The sequence below is a fragment of the Rhododendron vialii genome, chromosome 2a (assembly GCF_030253575.1).
Source record: "Rhododendron vialii isolate Sample 1 chromosome 2a, ASM3025357v1".
NCBI classification, from domain to species: Eukaryota; Viridiplantae; Streptophyta; class Magnoliopsida; order Ericales; family Ericaceae; genus Rhododendron; species Rhododendron vialii.
The window spans coordinates 6544023-6567450 of NC_080558.1; the positions used below are offsets into that span (position 1 = coordinate 6544023).

At 37.5% G+C, this 23428-nt stretch overlaps 3 protein-coding genes and 1 non-coding gene across 4 annotated transcripts; 2 read left to right on the plus strand and 2 right to left on the minus strand.

Annotated features, from left to right (window-relative positions):
- The first annotated feature begins 7381 nt into the window (after positions 1 to 7381).
- LOC131318015 (probable leucine-rich repeat receptor-like protein kinase At5g63930) lies at positions 7382 to 13248 on the plus strand. Its single transcript, XM_058347791.1, has 3 exons — positions 7382 to 7918; positions 8720 to 11712; positions 12733 to 13248. Exons 2-3 carry the CDS (start codon positions 8742 to 8744, stop codon positions 13110 to 13112), a joined length of 3351 nt encoding a protein of 1116 aa, XP_058203774.1. The 5' UTR covers positions 7382 to 7918; positions 8720 to 8741; the 3' UTR covers positions 13113 to 13248.
- Positions 12360 to 12467, minus strand: LOC131318274 (small nucleolar RNA snoR100). Its single transcript, XR_009197601.1, has one exon. It is a non-coding gene; the product is annotated as a small nucleolar RNA snoR100 (small nucleolar RNA).
- A 1047-nt stretch (positions 13249 to 14295) lies between the features above and the next one.
- Positions 14296 to 14676, plus strand: LOC131317027 (S-protein homolog 2-like). Its single transcript, XM_058346608.1, has one exon. It carries the CDS (start codon positions 14296 to 14298, stop codon positions 14674 to 14676), a length of 381 nt encoding a protein of 126 aa, XP_058202591.1.
- A 1590-nt stretch (positions 14677 to 16266) lies between these two features.
- LOC131318017 (uncharacterized) lies at positions 16267 to 17502 on the minus strand. The gene is made up of 4 exons (XM_058347792.1): positions 17399 to 17502; positions 17133 to 17287; positions 16833 to 17023; positions 16267 to 16409 (listed from the first exon to the last, which is right to left on the minus strand). The coding sequence occupies exons 1-4, from the start codon at positions 17496 to 17498 to the stop codon at positions 16337 to 16339; spliced, it is 519 nt and encodes a 172-aa protein (XP_058203775.1). The 5' UTR covers positions 17499 to 17502; the 3' UTR covers positions 16267 to 16336.
- Positions 17503 to 23428: the final 5926 nt, after the last annotated feature.

The following is a 23428-nucleotide window of genomic DNA, read 5'->3' on the forward strand; positions in this document are numbered from 1 at the left end:
GAGGGCCTCTTGGCGGTTGCAACGGAAACCCGTCTTCGTGCTCAATGCATCCTTGTTTGAAAGGTGGTTTAAGTGCTACATGGGCTAACATAATCATAGTACTTGCAGGTGCTATTGGTGTGGTTTCCCTAATTCTAATTGTCATTCTCTTGCATCTCATGAGGCATCGTTTATTAGAATTGGCGTGTTTCAAATGCAAATCAGAGGCAACGGTTAACTGAACCCAAGGACTACATACACAAGCTGGGCCACTGGATGGTTTCCTCTGTTGTTAACTTCAGCATCCCATATCCGGTTATTTTTTTTAAAAAGAGGCTGTTTTGGTATGTCAAGACCTACAAAAATAAAGGGTTTGGATTTTCATAATACGTTGTGGAGCTCACTCTATAAGGTTTGTGTGTTTGAGAGGGGTGTGTGTGAGAAGTGTGTTTGTGTTCGAGAATTATCCTATTTTGGTGTTTGAAGAGTGAATGGGCGTTCTCTAAATTTGAAGAGTGAGAAGAGATATTTGAAAGATGACTTCTATTTATCCACAAAAGTTTGTCGCAAAACGAACAAAACGCAAAATAAAATAAAATAATAATAAGGACAAAACAAAAAAAGCTCCTTGGAGTAACAACACCTATCTTGTCCTCTTTCTCTCCCAGGTTGAAAAATAAACTGTGGAGTTTATTTTTTGGTAATGGAAGGAAAGAAAAAAAATTTAGACGATAATTGAAAACTGGAGTCGTTGCACGGCGAACAATTGTGCTAGTACCACAATCAATTACACATTGTATGTACCCGAACTCTCGCATCCTGTGTATGTGTGTGATTGTAGAATGATTGTTTGATATATGGTTCGGTATCGCCTACTTGTCCACTACAATAGGAATAGAAATTTGGCCGTAGGCCCATGTACTGTTGCAATACAGGCCATGCCGCATCGGGCCTATGCTGGACCTTGAAGGGACGTGGAGGCCCTCAGCAGGCCTTTAAGATCCCACTTTTATCAAAATCCTGGGTTGGCCCAGTGCAAAACAATAGTAGTAACATTTTCTCACACATTAAGGCTCAGTTTGTTTGGGTGTAAAATATTTTCTGGTAAAATGTTTTATCTATTTTTTGGTGTTTGGTTGTGTAAAAAATGAGGAAAATATTTTACATGTAAAACATTTTTCATTAATTGGATGAAAATGACTTACCCTTAAATCTTCCATAAGTTATTTTCTCAAATGAACTCGTTGCCCTCTATTTTAATTTTCATTGCTCAGTTTTTTCAATCGCCCGTCCTAACCCATGTTCAATTCTAATATTCTCAGATTTCTCCATCGATTAAGCCTGCCCTCTCTCTCTCTATATATATATATACTATTTTGTCAATTTCTTAAAATATTTTTAAGTGCTAACCAAACACCATAAAATAAAAATTTAAGGTTTGTTTTCAGAATAAACAATTTACATGAAAAATATTTTATATTGTAAAACATTTTACATCGAAACAAACAGAGCCTGGGTGTACAAATCCCACAATTACACAATTTCCGCTGAAAGTACGCATACTTGCACACCTACATATACACATTAATGTTGAGTTTTTGGTCAGGGAATTTGTGTCAAGTGCATATAGTCCTGGGCTTTTGTATTCGAAACCGTAACAACATGGGAATTTGGCCTAAAACCGAAGGACGGACCCTGAGTCACATAATCAGCGTGCACGTGCGGGAGCGCGATCACGATTGTAAAAGCATCTTAGAAATACATTTCAAACTATTAAAATTCGTGAGAGTGATCAGGATTGAGAGCGCGAACGCAAGACATTTTGAAGTTTTAATATGTGACTAAGGACAGAACTTGGTCCGACAGGGTTAGGATTCTCAGTTTACATCTATATTTTCCCCTAACGTCTTGGTTGATCATTTTTCTTTGTTCCTTAATATTCGATAAAAAATCTTTTTTTAGTATCTTCTTAACAAAAAAATTAGGAAGCATAGCTTAAATCATAGACAAAAAATTGGTTCTCTCTCCCCCCACCCCCCTCTCTCTCACAAGTCTTAGTTGATAATTTTGAATTAGATCTCGGGATCTTGCAGGGCACAATCACGGTCATTCACAAGTGTTTTTAACGATTCCATTTTAAATTCGGACAATTTGAAACACTCGTGAACAGCTTGAATGCTCCCTGCAAAATGCACTATAGAAAGTGGCCCGCAGGATTTCTGATTCCGAATCATGACATACATTGCACGTGAAGCGGAAAGGGAGGCATGTGAAGTCAATTTTTGGGGCTATGGAAGCTGACTGTGAAGTTGGGAAATTGTGCAAAGGGAAATGGATCCGGTTTTGTTTAATCATTCCATCTTGACATTCTTCAACTCTCTCTGCATATAATTTCTTTTTTCTTGACTTTATAGAGCTTCCAATATCTAAGAGTTGGGTTTTTATCCGTCACACATGGCTCCACTTTCTTCATCTGGTTTTTGAATTTCTTGAGAGAGAGAGAGTGAAATATTGGCGATTAAGGTAGGCACTCGTACAACGTTTTTCTAACCAAGGTATTCAGCGCTTTCGTCGTTATAATGTTAACGTATGCTCTTTTACTAGTCGTAAAAGAATAACCGATTCTTCTCTTTTCTAAATATATTTCTCTCTCTCTCTATGTCACGTATACGTCTAATTTCTTCTTGATTGCTTCTTGATTAAATTGTCACTTTCCTTAAAGTACATGTAATGTAAAGTTGTAGATAACATATGTGTTTTGGATGCATTTGTTGCAATGGGAAGCTACTCGCCGCAAAGCATGCCTTTATATAATTATATACATAGGATTATGTATTAATTAGCTAACATGGTAGCTTTATGTGCTTCTAAGACATTGGAAAAACAAACCGAGGTTGGCCAAATGGTCTTGGCCTGAGATTTAAGTGTTTGCTCTATCATAAGGTCTCAGATTCGATTCTTATTGCCAACAACTTCTAGGGTCACCTCACCCCATGCGTAAGTGTGTGAAATGACTGTACATGAGAGGAATTGTAGGAATTAATCAGAAGTACGCGTAAACTAGCCCGAGACATCTTGCATTACAAAAAAAAAAAGATTGGAAAAACTTCTCAAGCTCCACTTGATTGGAGTATTATTGTCAACTTTTCACACGGTCCTTTTATTCTTGGGAGCGCCGCTTCAGTACACATACTTAATTAAACACAATAATTAACCTCACGGCTGATTTATAGATAAATTATTCTCATGGTTAAACTAATTAAACATACTCACATTCATATAAAGTTGTCACTCCTTTAAATGAATTAGTGGTTAATCTAATATAAAACTTTAAGAAATACTATTACCATATTCTGACATGTTTGAGCGAAGTCATAGAACCCACGTTTTTAGTACTACTCAGTCAAATAAAACTCTACAACTTGCAATAAGTTACAAGAATATTTTAATTTAATATAGCTAGCTTGAAAGGTGAGATTTTGACACTTCTAATGCACTAGCTAGTAATATGTTGCAAAAATTATTATATATTTATAAGAAAAAATATTTGATTCTTGACTTTAGACGGTTCGACATTATTTTAGATAATAGATTGCATTTGTTTGTACACATCTTTGCTCAATGATCAAGAGGAGCTAGACAAGGATTTCGATCGAATTTCAAAAAGAGTTGCAAAATATCTTTGATGAAATATGATTACGTCGCAACGTTTTATTTCAATTTCTAATGGCAATTCAATCAATAAAATCTCTTCTTTTGCCGTCGATAAAAAAAAAAAAAACTATCAGAGCTCTAAAAGTAAAGAGTCACTTTGTAGTACTATGAATAGAGCTGGAGTTTATCTTCGAGTATCTAATCCCTCTAATTGCGGGCTCTTCTTGAGTAGATAAAAGATAATCGAAATCATCTACTTGTTAGATCATGTCAAGAACATTAGTCATTCAAAAAAATCATGTTGATAATTGTTTTTTTTTAAAGTAATTTTCTCTGAATATTTTTTTTATTCTCCTGTCACGCCCTCGATTTTAAATGCAATTATTAATATCCTTCAATAACCAAACTATTCAAATATCTTTCTCAATATCCACCAAGGATTTCTCATGCGCATGTCACTAATAAACTGTGCTTAGAGCCTTATTTTTATTCTCCAGCCGGTCCCAAGCCCGAATAAAGGAGGATGGCTGTGCGTTAGGTAGCTGACAGCCAGCATGTAAAAAAACCCGTCAGATCTCTATGACATGAATTCAAATATGATAACGAAACATGCTAGGGCGTTCCTTTTAAGCGGCGTGTTGTGCCTGCCTTCGGGTGCTTCGAAAATGATGCCAAAATTATATCTACCGATATCCTATCGACATAATTTTTTGATCGACTAATGTTCTTGACATGGTGTAAAAAGTGAACGATTCCGGCATCTTTTGCGTGCTCGAGATGACCCGGCCCGCAAATGGGCTCAACCTGAGGGCCCCAAAGAAAAACAACTCAAAATATTAAAAAGTTCATAAAACTAAAAGATGGGGTGAAAAGGAGAAAAACTCCCACATGGATAACTCACATTTTCAGTTAACTAATTTAAGGTTGAATAGACACGTGGTAGAAGCCAAATGGATAGTCTTCCTAGATTTTGGCTGTCTAAAAATCCCTTAATTTTTAATCGATCCATCTGTATAAACTTAGATTACTACTAATATATTACGCGATAATGACGGATTTTCGGATTAATAATTCAGGATTAGGCATAGATTTGACAAAATCTGCGTCACTGTTTCAGATACCTCTGCCTTCGTTGACTATGTGGTCAACATTGGCCGGTTCCCAAGCTCTCTTGCCGATTTAGTCAACTTTTTAACCTTAAAAAAGGGAGAATAAAATACAGAAATGATGAGAAATCAAGCTTGTCAAGTTGGTTGTCTGATTTTTCTCCTCAGTGGTGACCTGAGTTCGAGTCACATGGGAAGCAGGTTTGGAGTGGTGACCTGAGTTGGTGACCTGAGTTCGAGTCACACGGAAAGCAAGTTTAGGATTTAGAACTATAGATAGCCTTTGAACCTCCTGTTGACTAACATACTAACATCTCGCTAACCCGCTGAAGTATATGTTGTATGACAAAGAAAAAGAGAGTACAAAAATGATAGTTTCCAGACTACTATCTGGAAGGAAATGGTAGGCCTTATATCCCTATTACTACTAGTTGTTAGTTTATTCTCAAATTTTATAGTACAAATAAACACAAGATCTCGCAGAAATTTATTTTATTGTAATTTTCTAGATAATTAAACAACTAATTTTCAACTTTTTTTCCGTAACTTTCCTTCATTAGATAAACGCATAAAGAGAAATCCATTCTCTTTTTCATTACCTTACTTCACTAAAATTTCTCAGAAATAAATTTCTCATACAATGCAATTTCTTGACAAGTGAACGAGGCCTATAGATGTGTGGTTTCCTGACGATAGAGAATAAGTAAGAAAACAAAATAAATAGAGTCATTTAGCACCTCATTTTTGTATTTACTTTTGTTTTAATTGACGACTAAAACACAAAAGTAAATAAATATCAAGAGTAAGTTAAACCACCTTATTTTTAGTTATTTTTTCTTCAATAAAGGTAACCAAAAGGACCCTAAGGAACCAGGAGAATTTTATAGAGTTTAATGAAAAAATGAAAGTGTATGGAAGAGATTCATTTTGAGTGTGGCTAGACCACCTAGATCAATATTCATCAATTCATTCTGCACCTCTATATATGTTGAGTATTAATTTACATAACAAATTCAAAGACATTGTGAAGTGTAAATTTTAGCATGTTGTATCGGAGTCAGACACCCAACATATATAAATCTAGTTCATATACCCATTTGTCAACATTCTATGTAATTTATTTGTTAATATGTAGAACACCTTAAGAAAATATTGCATAAATATGAACATACTGTGATTTGGAGTGATGAAAATTGATGCAGATTGAGAAATTATAATTAATCCGAGTTTGGATCACGAGAAATTATAAGTAAGCTAGCACACTTCCAATGGCGCCAATGGGTTGATTTTTCTCTCTTTAAACTACATTTGGAATCAACGTTTGATTAATGCACCTACGAACCAATTAAGTTTTGAAGTGTTTGTTCAATGGTAATTAGTTCGGAAAGCCTTTTGTGTGTAAACTTTGTGTCCAGGACTTGTGCAATGCACATGAGTTTTCCAAAAATAATGAGAGGTCCACGCGAGTCTAAGAGTTTCTAACACATCTGTATGTGTATCTGTGCACGTATCAGTGTTCTAATCAATCTTTAGTGTCTTATTATCTTGTTTTGTTTTCATGCATAAGTTGATACATAGTGAGATGGTTTGGTGTTAATGAAGAGAAGGCACATGTCTGAGAGGCTTTGGTGGGGATGAGCCTAACCCAAACAAGAACCTTCTCATATTGGCTTTTGATTTTTAGTATGAGGTATCTGTCAACCATACAAAATGGAAGTCTAGTCATGGCATGAGATGTACTCCCACCACCTCAAAACCCCATTCTTTTATCACTAGAGTTTCCTTTTTGAAATAATTTGTTTGGTTGCCCCACCAATTCATCTTTCAAGAGTCGTATCATATGTTCCTAGACTATACCCACATGGTGAATAGTTGATTTAGACATTAAGTTTAGTGCTTTCACAGGTTAAGAAACAGGGACGATCGATGCACGTGGAATGATAGTTAAGTGGTAAGTATTATATATTCTCGTGCATTTGTCAATGACGGGGTATTCAAATCTCACTAACTACATGCGTACCTATACAAAGAACGAAGCCATATATGAACTCCCAATGACCAAATTAGAGAAGAAAATGTTTACCAGATGATGTTAAAAATTTAGCTCCGGCCCTTCTAGCTTATAGCATGCGGTCGAAAACTTGAAGAACAAAATCTAAAAAATTTAGTATTACACACGTACATAGTATCATAATGAAAATAACAAACAACCATATGTGGGAAAATTTTGGTGTAATGAGAATAAATTTGGTCCATATATTCAATACTATGGATAAAATTAAGGTATATTTTTTCTAATTGCATAACAAACTATAAAAAAACATTATGACAAACACAAATCTAACAAGTTTATCACTTAATTTAAAGTGGTTACTAGTAATTCATTAATCATTAATGCCTTCCTCATTAAACTATTTTTTTTTTTTTGGATTTTCGTTGTTCATTGTAGTCGACGTTCAGAACCGGGAAGGATACATCAGGTCTGATAGAAGCTTTTCGTCACAAAGTTTGACACGACACCGTTTTTAAGATCAATCTGCTTTACTTTCACAGTTTCACTCCTAGAAACTGTCCCAATCCAAGAAATCCCACCAAAATATTCTCCAGAAAAGATAACTTTTCTTGCCTAAAAAGTTCGCAGCTTTCTTTTCCGTGAGAGAGAGAGAGTGTGTGTGTGTAACATTACAGAGAGAGAGAGAGAGAGAGAGAGAGAGGTGTGAAGGCATGCTTTGTCGGCCATTTGAGCTTCAGTGAAGAGCTCTCATCCATACCTCCGATTCATTCACCTAAAGACCCTTTACCATCATTCCAACCAAAAATACACAATTAAAAACAAAATCACGACTTGGGTTTTGTTCTCTTCCTTTCCCCCGAGTAAAATCCCCCCACGAAGCCCTTCTGATTCATTCCATTTGTTTTTGATTCCTTCCTTTTCTTGAGTTCAAAAGGGTTGTCCCTTTTAAAGTTCCTACGGAGTATTATATGTGAAGAAAATATTTAATAATAATATTCCATTGTCGATTTGAAGATCCCACCATCCTTTGAAAAGTTGAGACCTTGGTGTTGTTTTGTACTCCTATTCCTATTTAATCTTTAATGGGTTTTCTGGAGGAATCACTTGGGGAATTGAATCAGCAGTTGGGGTCATGTCTCTCATTCCGTAAGTGATGGACTCTGAGGTATGTTAACAAAGCTTTGATCATTGATGGGTTTTCTTTGGATTTCTTGTTTGTTATGTTTCTTTTACTTGATTGATTTCTTTCACTCTTTTTACTTATCATTTCTGAAAAAGATTTTTTTTTTGTTTGGGTAAGTTTCTGAAAAAAAAAATCTGTTTTGTTGTATTATTTGAAGTTGTTGATTCATCACTTAGCTCTATGTGTATTTTGGATTCCTTCTATGTTGTTGAAGATTGAATATAGTTGTCCATTTTCTGAATGCCAGTTTTCTTTCTCGTGTTTCTGAATCTTGAATATGTGAATTGCTTTAAATGGTCGTCAGTTTATCATTTTTCAATGTTCTAAAAGTCACTAGGCACTAGTCGGGCAGTCGGCCACCTTTGAGCGATTAATCAGTGCATATATTAATTAGTAATCGCCGATTAATCGTTAGTCGGACTTAATCGGATAGGCTCCGCCAACAATTAATCGCCAATTAATTCCTTGTTTTAGTACACTGTCATTTTCTATTGAAAATAGCCTCAAATGCATAATTGAGATTCTTGGTTCACTTGGTACTTGTTGGAAAATAACTGGGAAAATTTATGAATACAGTCGTAGGAGTATAACAGAGAAGTACAGAAGTTAGGAGAAAACGTATACTTAAAATTGCAAGGATAGACAAAACTTATAAACCTAAGAATATGTTTAAGAGGTTGTCTTAAACTTATAACAATGCCTTTAAACCTACTTCGAGAAGTACGAATGTTAAATTTTTTGGCTTTGTGTCCTGAGGCTAAACTGGGTTGTTTAATTTCTCAGATTGTGCTGTAAACGAGATACCATGAAGGATAGAATAATGGAAGACTCGAGGAGAGGTTTGATTGTAGGTTTCGCCAGCTTTTTCGTCGTCACTGCTCTGCTTGTTTGTGCTTCAGAAGGGTTGAATTCTGAGGGGCTTTACCTTTTGGAGTTCAAGAAAGGTGTTTACGATAAACTTAACTTTCTAGGAAACTGGAATTCGAGTGACCAAACCCCATGTGGTTGGAAGGGTGTGAATTGCTCATTTGACCCTAAAAATCCAGTCGTGGTGAATATTAGTTTGTCTTCACTGAACCTTTCTGGGACCCTGAGCCCCAGTATTTGCAATTTGGTTAATCTTGCTGGGCTTGATGTTTCTAACAACGGGTTCACTGGAAACATTCCTAAGGAGATTGGAAATTGCTTGAGATTGGAAATTCTTTATTTGAATAACAATCTGTTTGATGGGCAAATTCCTTCTGAGTTGGGTAATTTACCTTCTTTAACATACTTGAACTTGTGCAATAACAAGATATCGGGTCCCATTCCAGAGGAGGTTGGAAAACTTTCTTCTTTGGTGCGGTTTCTGGCATACTCTAACAACATCAGCGGTCCATTGCCTGTTTCCCTTGGGAATCTAAAAAACATGACGACATTTCGAGCGGGGCAAAATGTGATTTCTGGGAGCATTCCCTCGACCGTTGGTGGATGTGAGAACTTGGTGTATCTTGGTCTGGCCCAAAACAACCTAGGAGGCAATATACCAAAAGAGATTGGGATGCTTAAGAGCTTGACGGATTTGGTTCTTTGGAGTAATGAATTGATCGGTTTCATACCGAAGGAAATCGGGAACTGTACGAATCTTCAGACTCTTGCTTTGTATGACAACAACCTTGTGGGCGAAATTCCTGGTGAATTTGGTAATATCAAGTCCTTGATGAATTTATACTTGTACAGGAATGGGCTAAATGGAACAATACCTACGCAGATTGGTAATGTCTCTTTAGCAAAAGAAATCGATTTCTCAGAGAACTACTTGTCGGGAGAGATTCCGTCCGAGTTGAGTCAGATACAGGGTTTGAGTTTACTCTACCTTTTTGAGAACCAGCTAACGGGTATTATACCAAATGAGCTTAGCAGGTTGGAAAACTTAACAAAGCTTGATCTATCAATTAATAACCTCACCGGTCCTATTCCTTTAGGATTTCAAAACCTAACTCAAATGCTTCAGTTGCAGTTATTTCAAAACTCCCTCAGTGGTACCATTCCTAGAGACCTTGGACTTTACAGCAAACTTTGGGTGGTTGATTTCTCAAACAACTACCTAGATGGAAGAATACCTCCTCATATTTGCTGGAATTCCAATTTGATATATCTGAATCTTGAATCTAATAGCCTGCATGGAAATATCCCAGATCATCTCATAAAGTGCAATTCTTTGGTGCAACTTCGTCTCGATGGGAACAACCTGACTGGGAGCTTTCCCTCTGAGTTGTGCAACTTGGTGAATCTTTCTGCTCTTGAGTTGGGCCTGAACAAGTTTAGTGGTCCGATCCCTCCAGAAATTGCAAGCTGCAAAAGGCTGCAAAGGCTTGATCTCTCAAACAATTTCTTCACATCTGAGTTGCCGAAGGAGATAGGAAATTTGTCCCAATTGGTTACTTTCAATATTTCCTCTAATTTGCTCACCGGGAAAATACCACCTGAGATTCTTAACTGCTTGATGCTTCAACGGCTTGATCTTAGCCAAAACAGCTTCACAGGTTCCATACCAAATGAGCTCGGAACCCTTTTGCAACTGGAGCTTCTCATGCTTTCTGAAAACAAGTTATCTGGAAATATTCCTGCAGCATTGGGAAATCTCTCTCATTTGACTGAGTTACAAATGGGCAGCAACTTGTTTTCTGGTGGAATACCAGCAGAGTTGGGGGCTCTCACTGGCTTGCAAATTGCGCTGAATCTTAGTCACAACAATCTCTCTGGAAAGATTCCACCTCAGCTTGGAAACCTTATTTTGCTAGAAATCCTCCTTCTGAATAACAATGATCTGAGTGGAGAAATACCAAGTACGTTTGGTAACCTGTCAAGTTTGTTGGGGTGTAATTTCTCATATAATGACCTTTCTGGACCGTTGCCTTCTATCGGGTTGTTTCAGAACATGGCCAAGAGCAGCTTTATCGGAAACAAAGGGCTTTGTGGTGGGCCTTTAGGCGATTGCAACGGCAACCCGACTTTGAATTCAATGCAGCCTTCTGTGAAAGGTGGTTTAAGTGCTCCAAGGGGTAAAATAATCACACTAGTTGCTGCTGCTATAGGTGGGATTTCTCTAATTCTCATTGCAATTCTCTTGTATATCATGAGGCGTCCGGTAGAGGTGGTTGCTTCCCGCCAAGAAAAAGAGACATCCTCTCTCATTTCGGATATTTATTTTCCTCCAAAGGAGGGTTTTACTTTCCAAGACCTAGTTGAAGCCACAAACAACTTTCATGACAGTTATGTTGTTGGGAGAGGAGCTGTTGGAACCGTTTACAAGGCGGTTATGGAGTCTGGGGAAACAATTGCCGTTAAGAAGCTAGCTTCTAATAGAGAAGGAAACAACAATGAAAACGTTGAGAACAGTTTTCAAGCTGAGATTCTAACTCTTGGAAAGATTAGGCACCGCAACATTGTGAAGCTTTACGGTTTTTGCTATCACCAGGGTTCGAATTTGCTTATTTATGAGTACATGGAAAAGGGTAGTTTGGGCGAATTGCTTCACGGTGAAGGAGCAACTTGTTGTGAGTTGGAATGGCCGACACGTTTTAGGGTTGCTCTTGGTGCTGCCGAGGGTCTTGCTTACTTGCATCACGACTGCCGACCAAGGATTGTTCACCGGGATATAAAGTCTAACAATATTCTGCTTGATGAGAATTTTGAAGCCCATGTTGGTGATTTTGGATTGGCAAAGGTCATTGACATGCCTTACTCCAAGTCAATGTCTGCCGTGGCAGGGTCATACGGCTACATTGCCCCTGGTAAGCTCCTGCCTTTTCTTTTCATCATTTCATATTGTAGTTTTTGCTTGTTTGTTGAATGTGTTTCAATCTATACCTTGTTTGTCTGGTTAAGACATATCACAAGTAAGGAACGTTTAGTTTAAGATGAACCTCTTACTGCTCATATACACAGTCGCTTATATGAATCCTTGTTTCATTGTCTTTCCATTTTACCCATTGTACCGTATCTGGAACTTATTGAGGGAAAGGAAAAAGGTGGAGGAAAACATAGGAAAATAATAGCATAGAAAAAAGATAAGTTCTGTCCACCATTTTCCTTTCCCTCAGCAAATCCCTTGCACAAATCTGTGACCCAAATGTAGCCTTGGTATTTTCTTTGGGATACGGTTGCGAAGAGAGAGTTTGGCTTTGCTGAATTCATGTCAGTTCATTTCGAGTTGTGAATTTTGAAGCTAGGCACCGTAATTACATTTCCAGTTTTGGAAACTTTCCACTTCTATCTGTTGTGTTCAGCTTACAACAACAATAACAACAACAACAGAATTCATGTTGTTCCCAATCATTGAGGGTATGGGTGGGAGAGGATTGGAGACAGACCTAACCTTTGGCAATATGCACAAAGTGGCTCCTCTTAGAATACCACTGAAACAGTGGCTTCCTATACCTGTTTTGCTGTGGAACCATGCTCACTAATCAAAGCCAAATAGCATCAGAGAGGGCAGGCCTGGAGACCCAATTTAATTTATGTGCACATTACCATGTTGTGTTCAGATTGGTGGAAATAATTTATTGTGCCCTTCTTGTAATAATTTATTGGGCTTTATGTTTAGAAAACTAGAGTATCATGAATTATGTCCTTATCTATGTAATAGCACCCAGAAAAATAGATCCATGTTTTTTGTACGACTCCTATAACAATTTTTAAATTTCTTGAGCTACCTCATTATTTCTTCGCGGCAGATAGTTTTACACCTTGTTGGTTGAGATGATTGAGCTTGATTCCATCTTGACTGACAATTCACATTTTCTTGATGCCAGAATATGCATACACAATGAAGGTGACTGAAAAATCTGATATTTATAGCTATGGAGTAGTTCTCTTGGAGTTGATAACTGGAAGAACTCCGGTACAGCCGATAGATCTGGGATGTGATCTCGTCACGTGGGTGAAGAAATATATCCGCGAGCATCAACTATCATCTGGGATACTTGACAGTAGATTAAATCTGAAAGATGAAAGTACAGTCAATCACATGATTACTGTATTAAAAATCGCTCTATTGTGCACAAACTTGAACCCTTTTGATCGGCCATCGATGCGGGAAGTTGTGCTGATGCTGATTGATACTGAACAGAGAGCAAAGAAATTCATTTCTTCACCGGTATATGATCCTACGGAGAAAGATGATGCCTCTTGACTTGTACGTAACAATAATCTCTCAGTTTCTTTGCTAATATGATCTTTTAGGACCTGATTATTACTTGTATCGATATATTCTGCAATAAAATCATCATGTACATTTGCTTTTTTGAGAGAAGTATTATTTGCCTGAATCTCTGATATGAGTGAGATGTTATTTGTTTCTTTTGCTCATTTTTTGAAACATGACAGGAAAACCCTGAAGCTTTTTCCTGCAGAATTCCCTAGTTGTAGCTTTAAGGTCCATTGAGTTGCTTCAAAATCCTTTAAACGTTTCCTTTTAACATCAATGATAGATCATTGGTAATGGACTTTTCTGATAGTTGTGGATTTACCCTTGTTCCGTTTTGTTGCGACTTGTGCCTCGAGTTCAAGTAATTTTTTATTTTTATTTTTATCCAAATAATAGAAAAAAATTCAAAATAACTCCTGAACTTTGGACCCCATGCATTTAACAGGTGTTCAAACTTTACTAACTACAATTAATAATGCTGACTTATGCAGATGCAAAAAAAAAAAAAAAAAAACCCTTTTATCAAACCCCAGAAAACATGAGCTTCTATTATACAAGCTATGTGCCAATGCTTGCCCTGGCACTAGTTAGACGTTGTTTGGTTGATTGCACCGGGAATAAGGAAATGAAATTCAAAAACATCCAAAATTGAAAATTTGGATGTCAAAGGCTTTCCTTACCCTTTTAGCTATTGTTTGGGAAAATCATTGCTCGTATACCAATTCCCAGTGCTTTTATACTCAGGAATAGATAAATTTGATTCATATCGGATTTCGGATTAATCCGAACGGTCTAACAGGGGAGCTACCTGACATTTCGGAAACTTCAGGGGAGGTAACTCTTAGTTTATAAACCTCGGGGGAACCAGTCTAATTACCCTATAACAAACAATCAAGATTCTACTATTTATTTCTATTTCCTTTTCTTTGATAATAAAATCCAACCCCCAAAAATTGCCTGAATCTTCAAAAGATTACCATAATCCATACTTGATTACACAGATTTCACACTCTTTTGACTTTATCTATTTAAATGAACTAAAGACCAATCACACCGTCGATACTGGTACCGGTATCAGCACCAGCAACAACAAAAACAACATACGCGAGCACCCGAAGAAAACATGAGTTACCACACAATCCATGTGCTTCTGCTAGCCCTAACACTCATGGCAATGCACCAGTCACCGGCGGCAGAGTCGGTCACCCTAGCTATAGGCTCGGTGTTCATCTTCAACCAAGTCCCCGGACCCTTGAACATCCATTGCCAATCGGACCACAAGGATTTCGGCCCACGAACCCTCCCGCCCTTTGATGTTTTGGAGTGGAACGTAAGCATAGTCATCGGGAAAACTGAAGTCTACAGCTGCGACATGAGTTCTGGAAACCTGCACGGCCGCTTTGATTTGTTCGATAGTAGAACGGATTGGAATACAGAAAGGTGCGGCATTAAGAATTTCGATTGCTCTTGGAAGGTGGCAGAGGACGGCGTATTTTTGTTCTCCGCCAAAAAGGGTGACTATGTGGTGCAGTATCCCTGGTCCAAGTGATTGCGGAAATGGTAACTAGGTAATAATAAAGGAGTCTTATTAGCTTAGCCTAAAGCACGAACACTTCTAAGAACGTGACTCATCGGACACTTATCTCGTCGGGTTAATCGCTAGTCGTTTACGCGTATTTCTTTCCTATTTCAATTGGCATTATGTTGTATTATTCATAATCTCGTTGTAAAATTTAACAACATAGTATCAAGATTTTATGGTTATATACGTCTGAGGAGTCACCGGCGTGTCCTGCCTCGCATTTTTTAAAAATGTTGTTGGCGACTTGTCTCTGTCGTGTCCGTGTATCCGTGTCTGTGAATCGCTCTTCCAAGTGGAAATTCAATACAGTCCTTCGCATTTGGGAAATTTACGGTTGCGACGGGTGGAACAAACTTGAGTGGTCGGCTAAATTTTCTTGACTAGAGAAGGGTGTGGCCGTGTGGGACTAAGAATTTTCAGCGAGCCAGGACGATTTATGATGATGTCACAGTTTCTACTCGGAAAAAGGACGGAGAATGTGTTTAATATTTGTCCCTAATTCGGGTTGTGTGGGCCGTGCAGCATATATACATGTAACTGATTCTTCTTATCGAGACGAATCAATAATTCACAAAAGTTTGACGCAAAACTAACGAACACGAATTTTTTTATTTATTTATAACAAGTCCTGTGCATAGGAAAGTCTACGCCTACCACCGTTCCTTTTCACACCTCCCCCACCACACTCAATCTCACTGTCCAAAAATGTTTTGGACGATAATTTTGAAAAAATTCTTCTAGGGAAGAGGAAAAAGTTCAACTCTTCCTTGAAAGAATTATTTTATGCCGAGATAGACAGAAATTGGAAGAGTAGTGAAAGTGAATGGTAGACGTAAAAGTCTAAAGTACCCCTCTGTTGGGCGCCAATAATGCTGGGTAAGGTTAAGTCTATCCGTGAAAAAAAAAGAAAAGAAGAGGCCAAGTCTAACACTTTTCCATCCAACCTACAGATTTTCCATCCAAAACACGGATGGACAGTGGAAACTGACCTTAGTAAGTATGCAATTAATAGTTTAAAGGCCAAATGTGTGTAATTGGTAGTTTAAGAATGAAATAAACAAAACTTGGATATTTTAAGGGACATGTCATATTTTACCTTTTCCAAGCCCGTGATACTTTTCTTTTCAATGAATAAGAGAGATGTATAAAAGACACATAAATAAACACATGATACAAGGGTCCCAGGCCGACAAACAAGAAAATATGGGGGCATCTAGGGGAGAAAACAACCAAACACGATACTCTACTCAACCGTAAAATGGCAAGGGCTAACAAGTATGCCATTGCACGCGGCACAGGTATAGCTTCCCACATCCGTTTAGTAATTGACAGCTGAAAAAAAAAGAAATTTTTTTTTTTGAAAAGCAGCTGAAAAAAAAGATAGTTACGATACTCTTAACATTTTAACTACAAAGCACACAGCTTATAGATGAAATCAGTTTCTTTTTCATTATTTACAAGTCTTTACAGGGAAATCAAACCCATAAGCCAAACAGCCTCTACTGGGTTTTTAAGTCTTTGGCAGCCAAACAAATAAAAGACTGCCTGGGAACATAACGCTCAAGAAAAACAAGACAACCGAAAGTTCAACTGTGGTGAGTAAGAAAGGTAGTGCTGACAAATGCTTCTAAAGAAGGTTCATTCGGTGTTGATCAGCAGATGAGCATTCCACTGCACCAGCGTCGATATTATGTCTGGACCTGAACAAAACAATGTCCGTTCGATTCTGAGTAATAGTAAAAGTAATTTTTTATAATCTGTGAAACATTGAGCTCATTAATGATCCTAAGTATCAGGAACGAGATAAGCCCAAAATTAAGATACCAACCACTTGCCCGTGCCGCATAAAAACAATGGAAATTAGGTCATACTCTTATAGTATGTTAATTTAGTAGCCCATCCCATGTAGGGAATTCAGAATTAGCAGCATGACTCGTACAACAGATGTACGTCCTGCCCGTTCCAATAGGGATAGCAATATTCAAGCAACCCCCCATATGAGAGAGAGAGAGAGAGAGAGAGAGAGAGAGAGAGAGGTATTACAGTTCGCAGATGATACAGTGTATAAACCCATCAGTGATCCAATAACAACAAAACAGAAGAATAGCAAAGACAGAAAGTACCTTCGAGAAGTTGGATACGGTTCAGGCCAGCAATCCGCCGTTGTTTCCTTAAACCCTATAGTCACACTAGCTTGGAAAGTCTTACAGCGAAAACAAGCCATATCATAGGCCTGAAATGTAATAAAATACTCGAAAGGATAACCACCTCCGTAGTTTGCCTTGATTAACTTCGCAAACTGGTACTTTGCTGCCTACAGTATAATTTAAGAAAGAAGTTAAACCAAATACCAAGAAAGAGGACACGCAATAAAAGAGACGAGGATGGAAGAATTTTGTGAACTGGAAATTAATAGCCCATACGCTGTTACACTTGTTGTACTTGTCAAGAGCTAACTTTGAATAATCTGCGAGCTCCTTCCATAGCTCACTTCCAGGGGGGTGCTGGTCCAACTTAAATGGCTTAACATCTATTTCACAAGGATCAATATCATCAGGTATATCCGGAACATCAAACCCCTGTAGATATATTACACTATCAGATAGCAATTAGACACTGAGAGAATAAACTTCAAGTAGAGGAGTAGTATACATCAAATAGAATTCCATTCCATGTGTATACATTACATCCCTGCTCTCTTCAGCCCTCTTACGGTAATACTCCTTCTCTTGGAACGTAAGTGCACGATATGGGCCTCTCGGTTTAACCCACTTTGGAAGCTGACGCATGTCCCTACAAGTGAACTAACTGGTGTTACTTTTTTCTCAAAAGATATAATTGAACCCCAGAGGCCAGGGCAGAACGCAATAGTAGCACAGGAAACCAAGAATAGATTAAATTGAAGTAGATGAGTGCGTGCGTGCGTGCGCGAGAGAGAGAGAGAGAGAGAGAGAGAGAGAGAGAGAGAGAACGCGAGGGTAGATGAAGATAAAGAGAGATATCAGACATGTCTGCGTGTATCACAAAGCATTAACGAACTACACGTAACAAACTTGTACGCATCAAACAGGTCCCCAATATATAAATCGCGTATATTGTATCCCAACGTTTACCATGTAGGTTTAAATAGTCCCCGGAGCTAATTCCATCCACATTGACCGTTAAAGCCAAGGGTATTTACAGAACTTTTTCTTTAAATAACCATCTCCCCCACAAAACGTCATCCTGGGATGTTATGGATTTATGGTGACAAGGGCATGCAAATAAGTATTGGTGCCTGTCCTTGGCATTCTCTCTTTTGTCATTAAATAAAATTAATCACTTGAATTAGTTTGATGGAGTATAATCATTTCAGCTGCCTAGACTCTCTGAGAACCAAATTCCCAAACTATTATTCTAAATGGAGTAAAATTTATGAATCCACAACAAAATCAAGAATACACGTATTAAGAAAATTTCTTGTATTATTGAGACCAAAATTTGCATCAATAATTCACGAACCAGTAGGTGATACCACATTAGTATTCATTCACAGCGCCCAACACACACACAATTACGGCTAGAAGGGATACTGCAAAACATACTCCCTTCTTTTCGCATAATAAAGAAACCAGCCGCCATTTCTCAGTTGCCAATCGCAAACGAAGTTCTTCAAACCACAGACTTCGCTGCTAACGTCTTTCTTGGGGTCGAACAGAACAAAGTCACCGGCCTTGTTTCTCGAATACACGCCGCAACTGTAAATGTTACTCCTACCGATGACAACGCTAACGTTCCATTCGAAAGAAGAACCGCCTCCGACGGTTTGGGCGCCGAGGTCAACGGTGTGATCGTCAGAAGAGCAATGAATGACCATAGGAGAGGGGAATTGGTTGGAAACGCGCACTTTGCCTGCAACCAAGACGAACGACTCGACCGGCGGCAGCTGGTGCATGGCCGTGATCAGTGCCAGGGCAAGGAAAATGCCATAGCCTCGTAGGTAACTCATGTTTTTTGATATTGGTATGAACAATACTGTACTGATGTTTTGTTCTTTATATAGATCAAGCAAAGAGACTTTTAGTTGTCTATATGAAGAAATGATATCAATATCTCCTTCGAATTAAATGTATTACCAAAAAAAAAAGATAAATGTATTGATTTTCTGTTGACTTAAAGTACATCGCAAATCTTCGCACGAGATGATCGATCCTCCCATATGTGACGCTCGTCATGTAAAATAAGACTCATCACGACCCCTCTTGATCGTATAGGAGTCATTCATTTACTAGCTAGGCCTCTATCGGTTTAGCAACTCACGGAGAAAATCAAATCGATAAGTACATTAATACTACCATGCATTGAAACCGTGCTATGCACGGAGTAAACAAAAAATGGTTTCACAATTTTTTCCCAAAGAAAATAAACAAGCTATTTTATTGATTTGAATTCTACAATTATATTGTATAAAAAAAAATTACTTAAAGATAAATTGCCAATATGATTATTAACGAAAATGCATCTAACTCCCAATTGAAATGGTTTAAAAAATATTCGCGTAATGTGTCCAACTGGAACTTTGGTAATAAAAAAAACAAAAAAAAAAGAACTAAATATAAAAACCTTGAAGTTTAGGTGAGTTTTTTAGAAGGAGAAGGAAAGTTATTCTTACTAAATTAACTTTAAAATAGCCCAAATTAAAGGGACGTTAATTGCAAAATAAAATATTGTATATATGAGATTGAGTTCCCTAATAAGTTGACATTGAAATGTACTAGTAAATACCCATGTATAATCTTTAAACAATACTAAATTGATTTCACTAATTGTACTAAATGTGCCAATTATATTTTTTCTATTTTGACCAAATGACGTAACTAAAAGAGAATTCCTAAAACAACGTTCAAAAAAACCGAAAAGGTAAGTCCAATGCCACGTGTCGCATCCACAACCCTCCTCACGAAATGTCCTCCTGCTATACTATATATAGTATATAAATAAATTAGTATATATCCATTAGAATGTAACGTGATTGTTACAAAGAGAAATGTACGGTAGTATCTGATACGAGCATACTCGAAACTTAAACCTAGCTAGAAGAGATAAGCTACACAATAGATCGAAAAGAACGAGGTACGTGGATACAAGCTAACTCTGAGCCTTGCTCTATACTTTCTCTTCCTTCTCAATTTTGAGTGACTTATGTTTTGTTTGGTTTGTGTTTTGAAATTTTTTTTGAAAAATTCTTTTTGAAAATGAAAGAAAACAAGGCATAAGGCTTCGGAGCGCCTTTCGACTGGCGTACGGCCGGTTAGACGCTAACTTGTGATTGCTATTGCACGCATATGTCACCTTGAATAAGAGAGTTCAGAATATTGGGCTGCCTCCGACCCTGAGGAAATATTCACTTGACATCCTACAATTAACGCTCAATAAATCTGGTGTTCAAAGAAGTCCCAATCTCAGTTGATTAATTATCCTCGTGAACAGGGGCATGCAAGGGAAATCTGTTCAGAAACAGATCGATCCCGAATCATTCCCACGTGTATTTACCTCTTGAAACGCAGGGGATAGTTTTCCCAATAGCATGATACGAAATCGTTGTCACTTCCATAATTTGTGGTTATTTAATGTTAACTGTGGTTAAATTCGATAGGACCTACAACCAATAGAAGTGAGGGTAACGTTCACCACTTCACCCTCGTTTGGTGAGGGTGAACAAAATCGGACTCCTATCTTCTTGTCGGACCATTTTTTCACCGTCTCTTCTAAAACTAATTGATGTTAGAAAGAGTTTCAGTTAAGTCTTTTATGCCATTTGACGTATCGCACCCGCAATTCTATTTTTAGAGTGGTCGTAGGGAGTGACATTGTGTAACCAAATTCATGGAGGCATTCAGACCCAACAATCCCTCCCTTACAATGATGCTCTTGAGACTCGAACCCATGACTTCCTAGCTTTGATACCACTTGTCGGACCGCTTTTCCACCGTCTCTCCTGAAACCAATTGGTGTTAGGAAGAGTTTTAATTAAGTCTTTTATGTCATTCAACATTGCACCCGCAAACCTACTTTTAGATCGAGCGTCTGGAAGGAGTGACATTGTGTAACCAAATTCATGCATGGGAGCACCCAAGCCCAACTTATCTGAGCACCAAATTCCTAGACAATTTTTTTTAAAAGGAGTAACATTTATGAATCCACAAAATCAAAGAATACACATATTAGAAAATTTCTTCTTTATTGAGAGCAAAATATGCATCTAATCGATCACGAAACAATACATGATACTACATTAGTAGGAGTAGTATTCATCCATGGCCAACACACAATCAGGGCTAGAAGGGATATTGCAAAACATACTCCCTTCTTTTCGTATAGAAAAGAAACAAGCCGCCATTTCTCAGTTGCCAGTCGCAGTCGAAGTTCCTAGTACCACACACTTCGTCTCTAATTTCTTTCTTGGGGTCGAACAAAACGAAGCGACCTCTCTTGTTTCCCGAAACCAGGTCGCAACTGTAAATGTTACTTTTACCGACGACAACCCGCACGGTCCATTCGAAATGAGCACCGCCTCTGACGGTTTCGTTGCCGAGGTCAACGGTGTCTGAAGAGCAATGAAGGAGCAAAGGAGTGGGGAATTCGTTGGAAACGCGCACTTGGCCTGTAATCGTGACGAGCGACTCGACCAGCAGCAGCTGGTGCGTGGCCATGATCAGTGCTAGGGCAAGAAAAATGCCATAGCCTCGTAGGCAACTCATGTTTTTTTTTTTTTGTTTTCTTGTGCTATACTCTTACTTTGTTGATATTGGTTTGAACAATATTGTACTGATGTTTTGTTCTTTATATAGACAAGCGAAGAGACTTGGGCTCACTCATATTTAATTCACTTGGACTTTTAGTTTTCTATATGAGGAAAAAAATATCAATATCTCCTTCGAATTTAATGTATTGCCAAAAAAAGAGTTAAAATGTATTGATTTTCGTCCTCCCATGTGACGCTCGTCATGTAAAATAAGACTCATCACCACAAACGGAGCCGGAATTTTGTGTTGGTGGGCGAATATACACAATCAAATTTTTTTTTTCAATGTAAAAGTAGGGTTTTTTTTGAGTTGTAAGGGGGTGACTGTCCCTACTAGCCCTCCTCTGGCTCCATCCTTGCTCATACGACCCCACTTGATAGTATGAGTAGGTCATTCATTTACTAGGCCTCTATTGACTTAATAACCCATGTAGAAAATCAAATTGATAAGACATTAGTATATATCTGCCGAAATGGAACAGACTCCATCCGTCCCAAAATAAGTGTTGTTTATCGACAATCATGACATTTACAAAATTTCTTATATTTTTTAACTCATAATGTAATTTAAGATTTTGTATAATAGAACTAATTGAGATCTATCAAACGAGATCTATATTCTATGTAAAAAAATATATTATGGATAAAATGATATAGACAATATTTTGAAACCTCCCAAATAGTAAAAATGGACACTTGGTTCGGGATGGAGGGAGTAATTGTTACAAGAGAAATGTACCGTACATGATATCTGACTGACCATTTTTCTTATATGAGTTGATCAGGCTCTTATTGATGTTCGATCAACTTGATTTTTTTTTTTGGTAATAAACAAATGCAAATTCATGCCTATATTCTTTGGCTTAGTGGATTTCATGTACTATGATGGCAATTATTATTGTCATCATCTCCTAAACCATGACACATCAAGCTATAATATTAAATAATTTACCACTTAAAGCTTAGATTCTTAATTGGGGGTGGATAAAATAATTACCTAATTTGTTTAGATTTTATATACATAGAGGTTAATTTAATAACATTTTCTACTTAAAGATGACATATATAACGCAAGAGTAGGCCCAAAAACATGAGATTCCTCATAGGTTAATTGACAGCAAAGATAAAGGAGGTTTCATTATTATGTATTGAACTTCAACTTTCCTGAACACCACATTTACTATGGTTGTTTCATTAATTACTGATCTTCCTTTTAAAGGAGAGATTTTGAGTTCGAGTTCTTATTGAGGAGGTGTTCGATTTCCATTGTAACAACTAACATCTAACCCTTAACATTCTATCGACTGGCCAAAAAAAAAACCTTCATACTTTTCTAAAAAAAATAAAAAATTGCAAAGAAGAGCCTAAAGATTTTCTCCTTTTCTCCATTTTGTAGGTAGGACTACTAAACGAACCAAATAGCTTGAGCTCGGTTCAAGGTTGGCTTGACTTTGGGGTCCTTCAAACTCGTTCAAATAAAGTATAATACAAGCTCAATCACTTTTTATTGTTTTCTTAAATATTCAAGCCAAGCCCGGGTATATGAATGTTTGGCTTGATAAGTTTTGTGAATAAGGAGCCATTCCGTAAATATTGCCAAGATAGGAGTAAATCAATAAATATTTTAAACATGCGAGATCTTTCAATACATCTTCCCACCGAGCTTAAGTTCAGGCTTGCTAGTCTATAGCTTTTCTTCCCCCCTACTTTTGTGATTTTTGAATGTCACGAGCTTAAGTTCAGGCTTGATAGCTCAAATTTCACAAGCTTAAGCTCGAGCTTGAAAGTTCGAGATTGACTTATATATTTTACGAGCCACGCTCATATTTATCATAACCATTAATTTCAAATGTGAGCCAAATTTGAACAATTAGTTTTCAAAAATTCTCAAACTCAAGAAGCTTAAACACGTATAAAAGCTAATCCTAAACAATA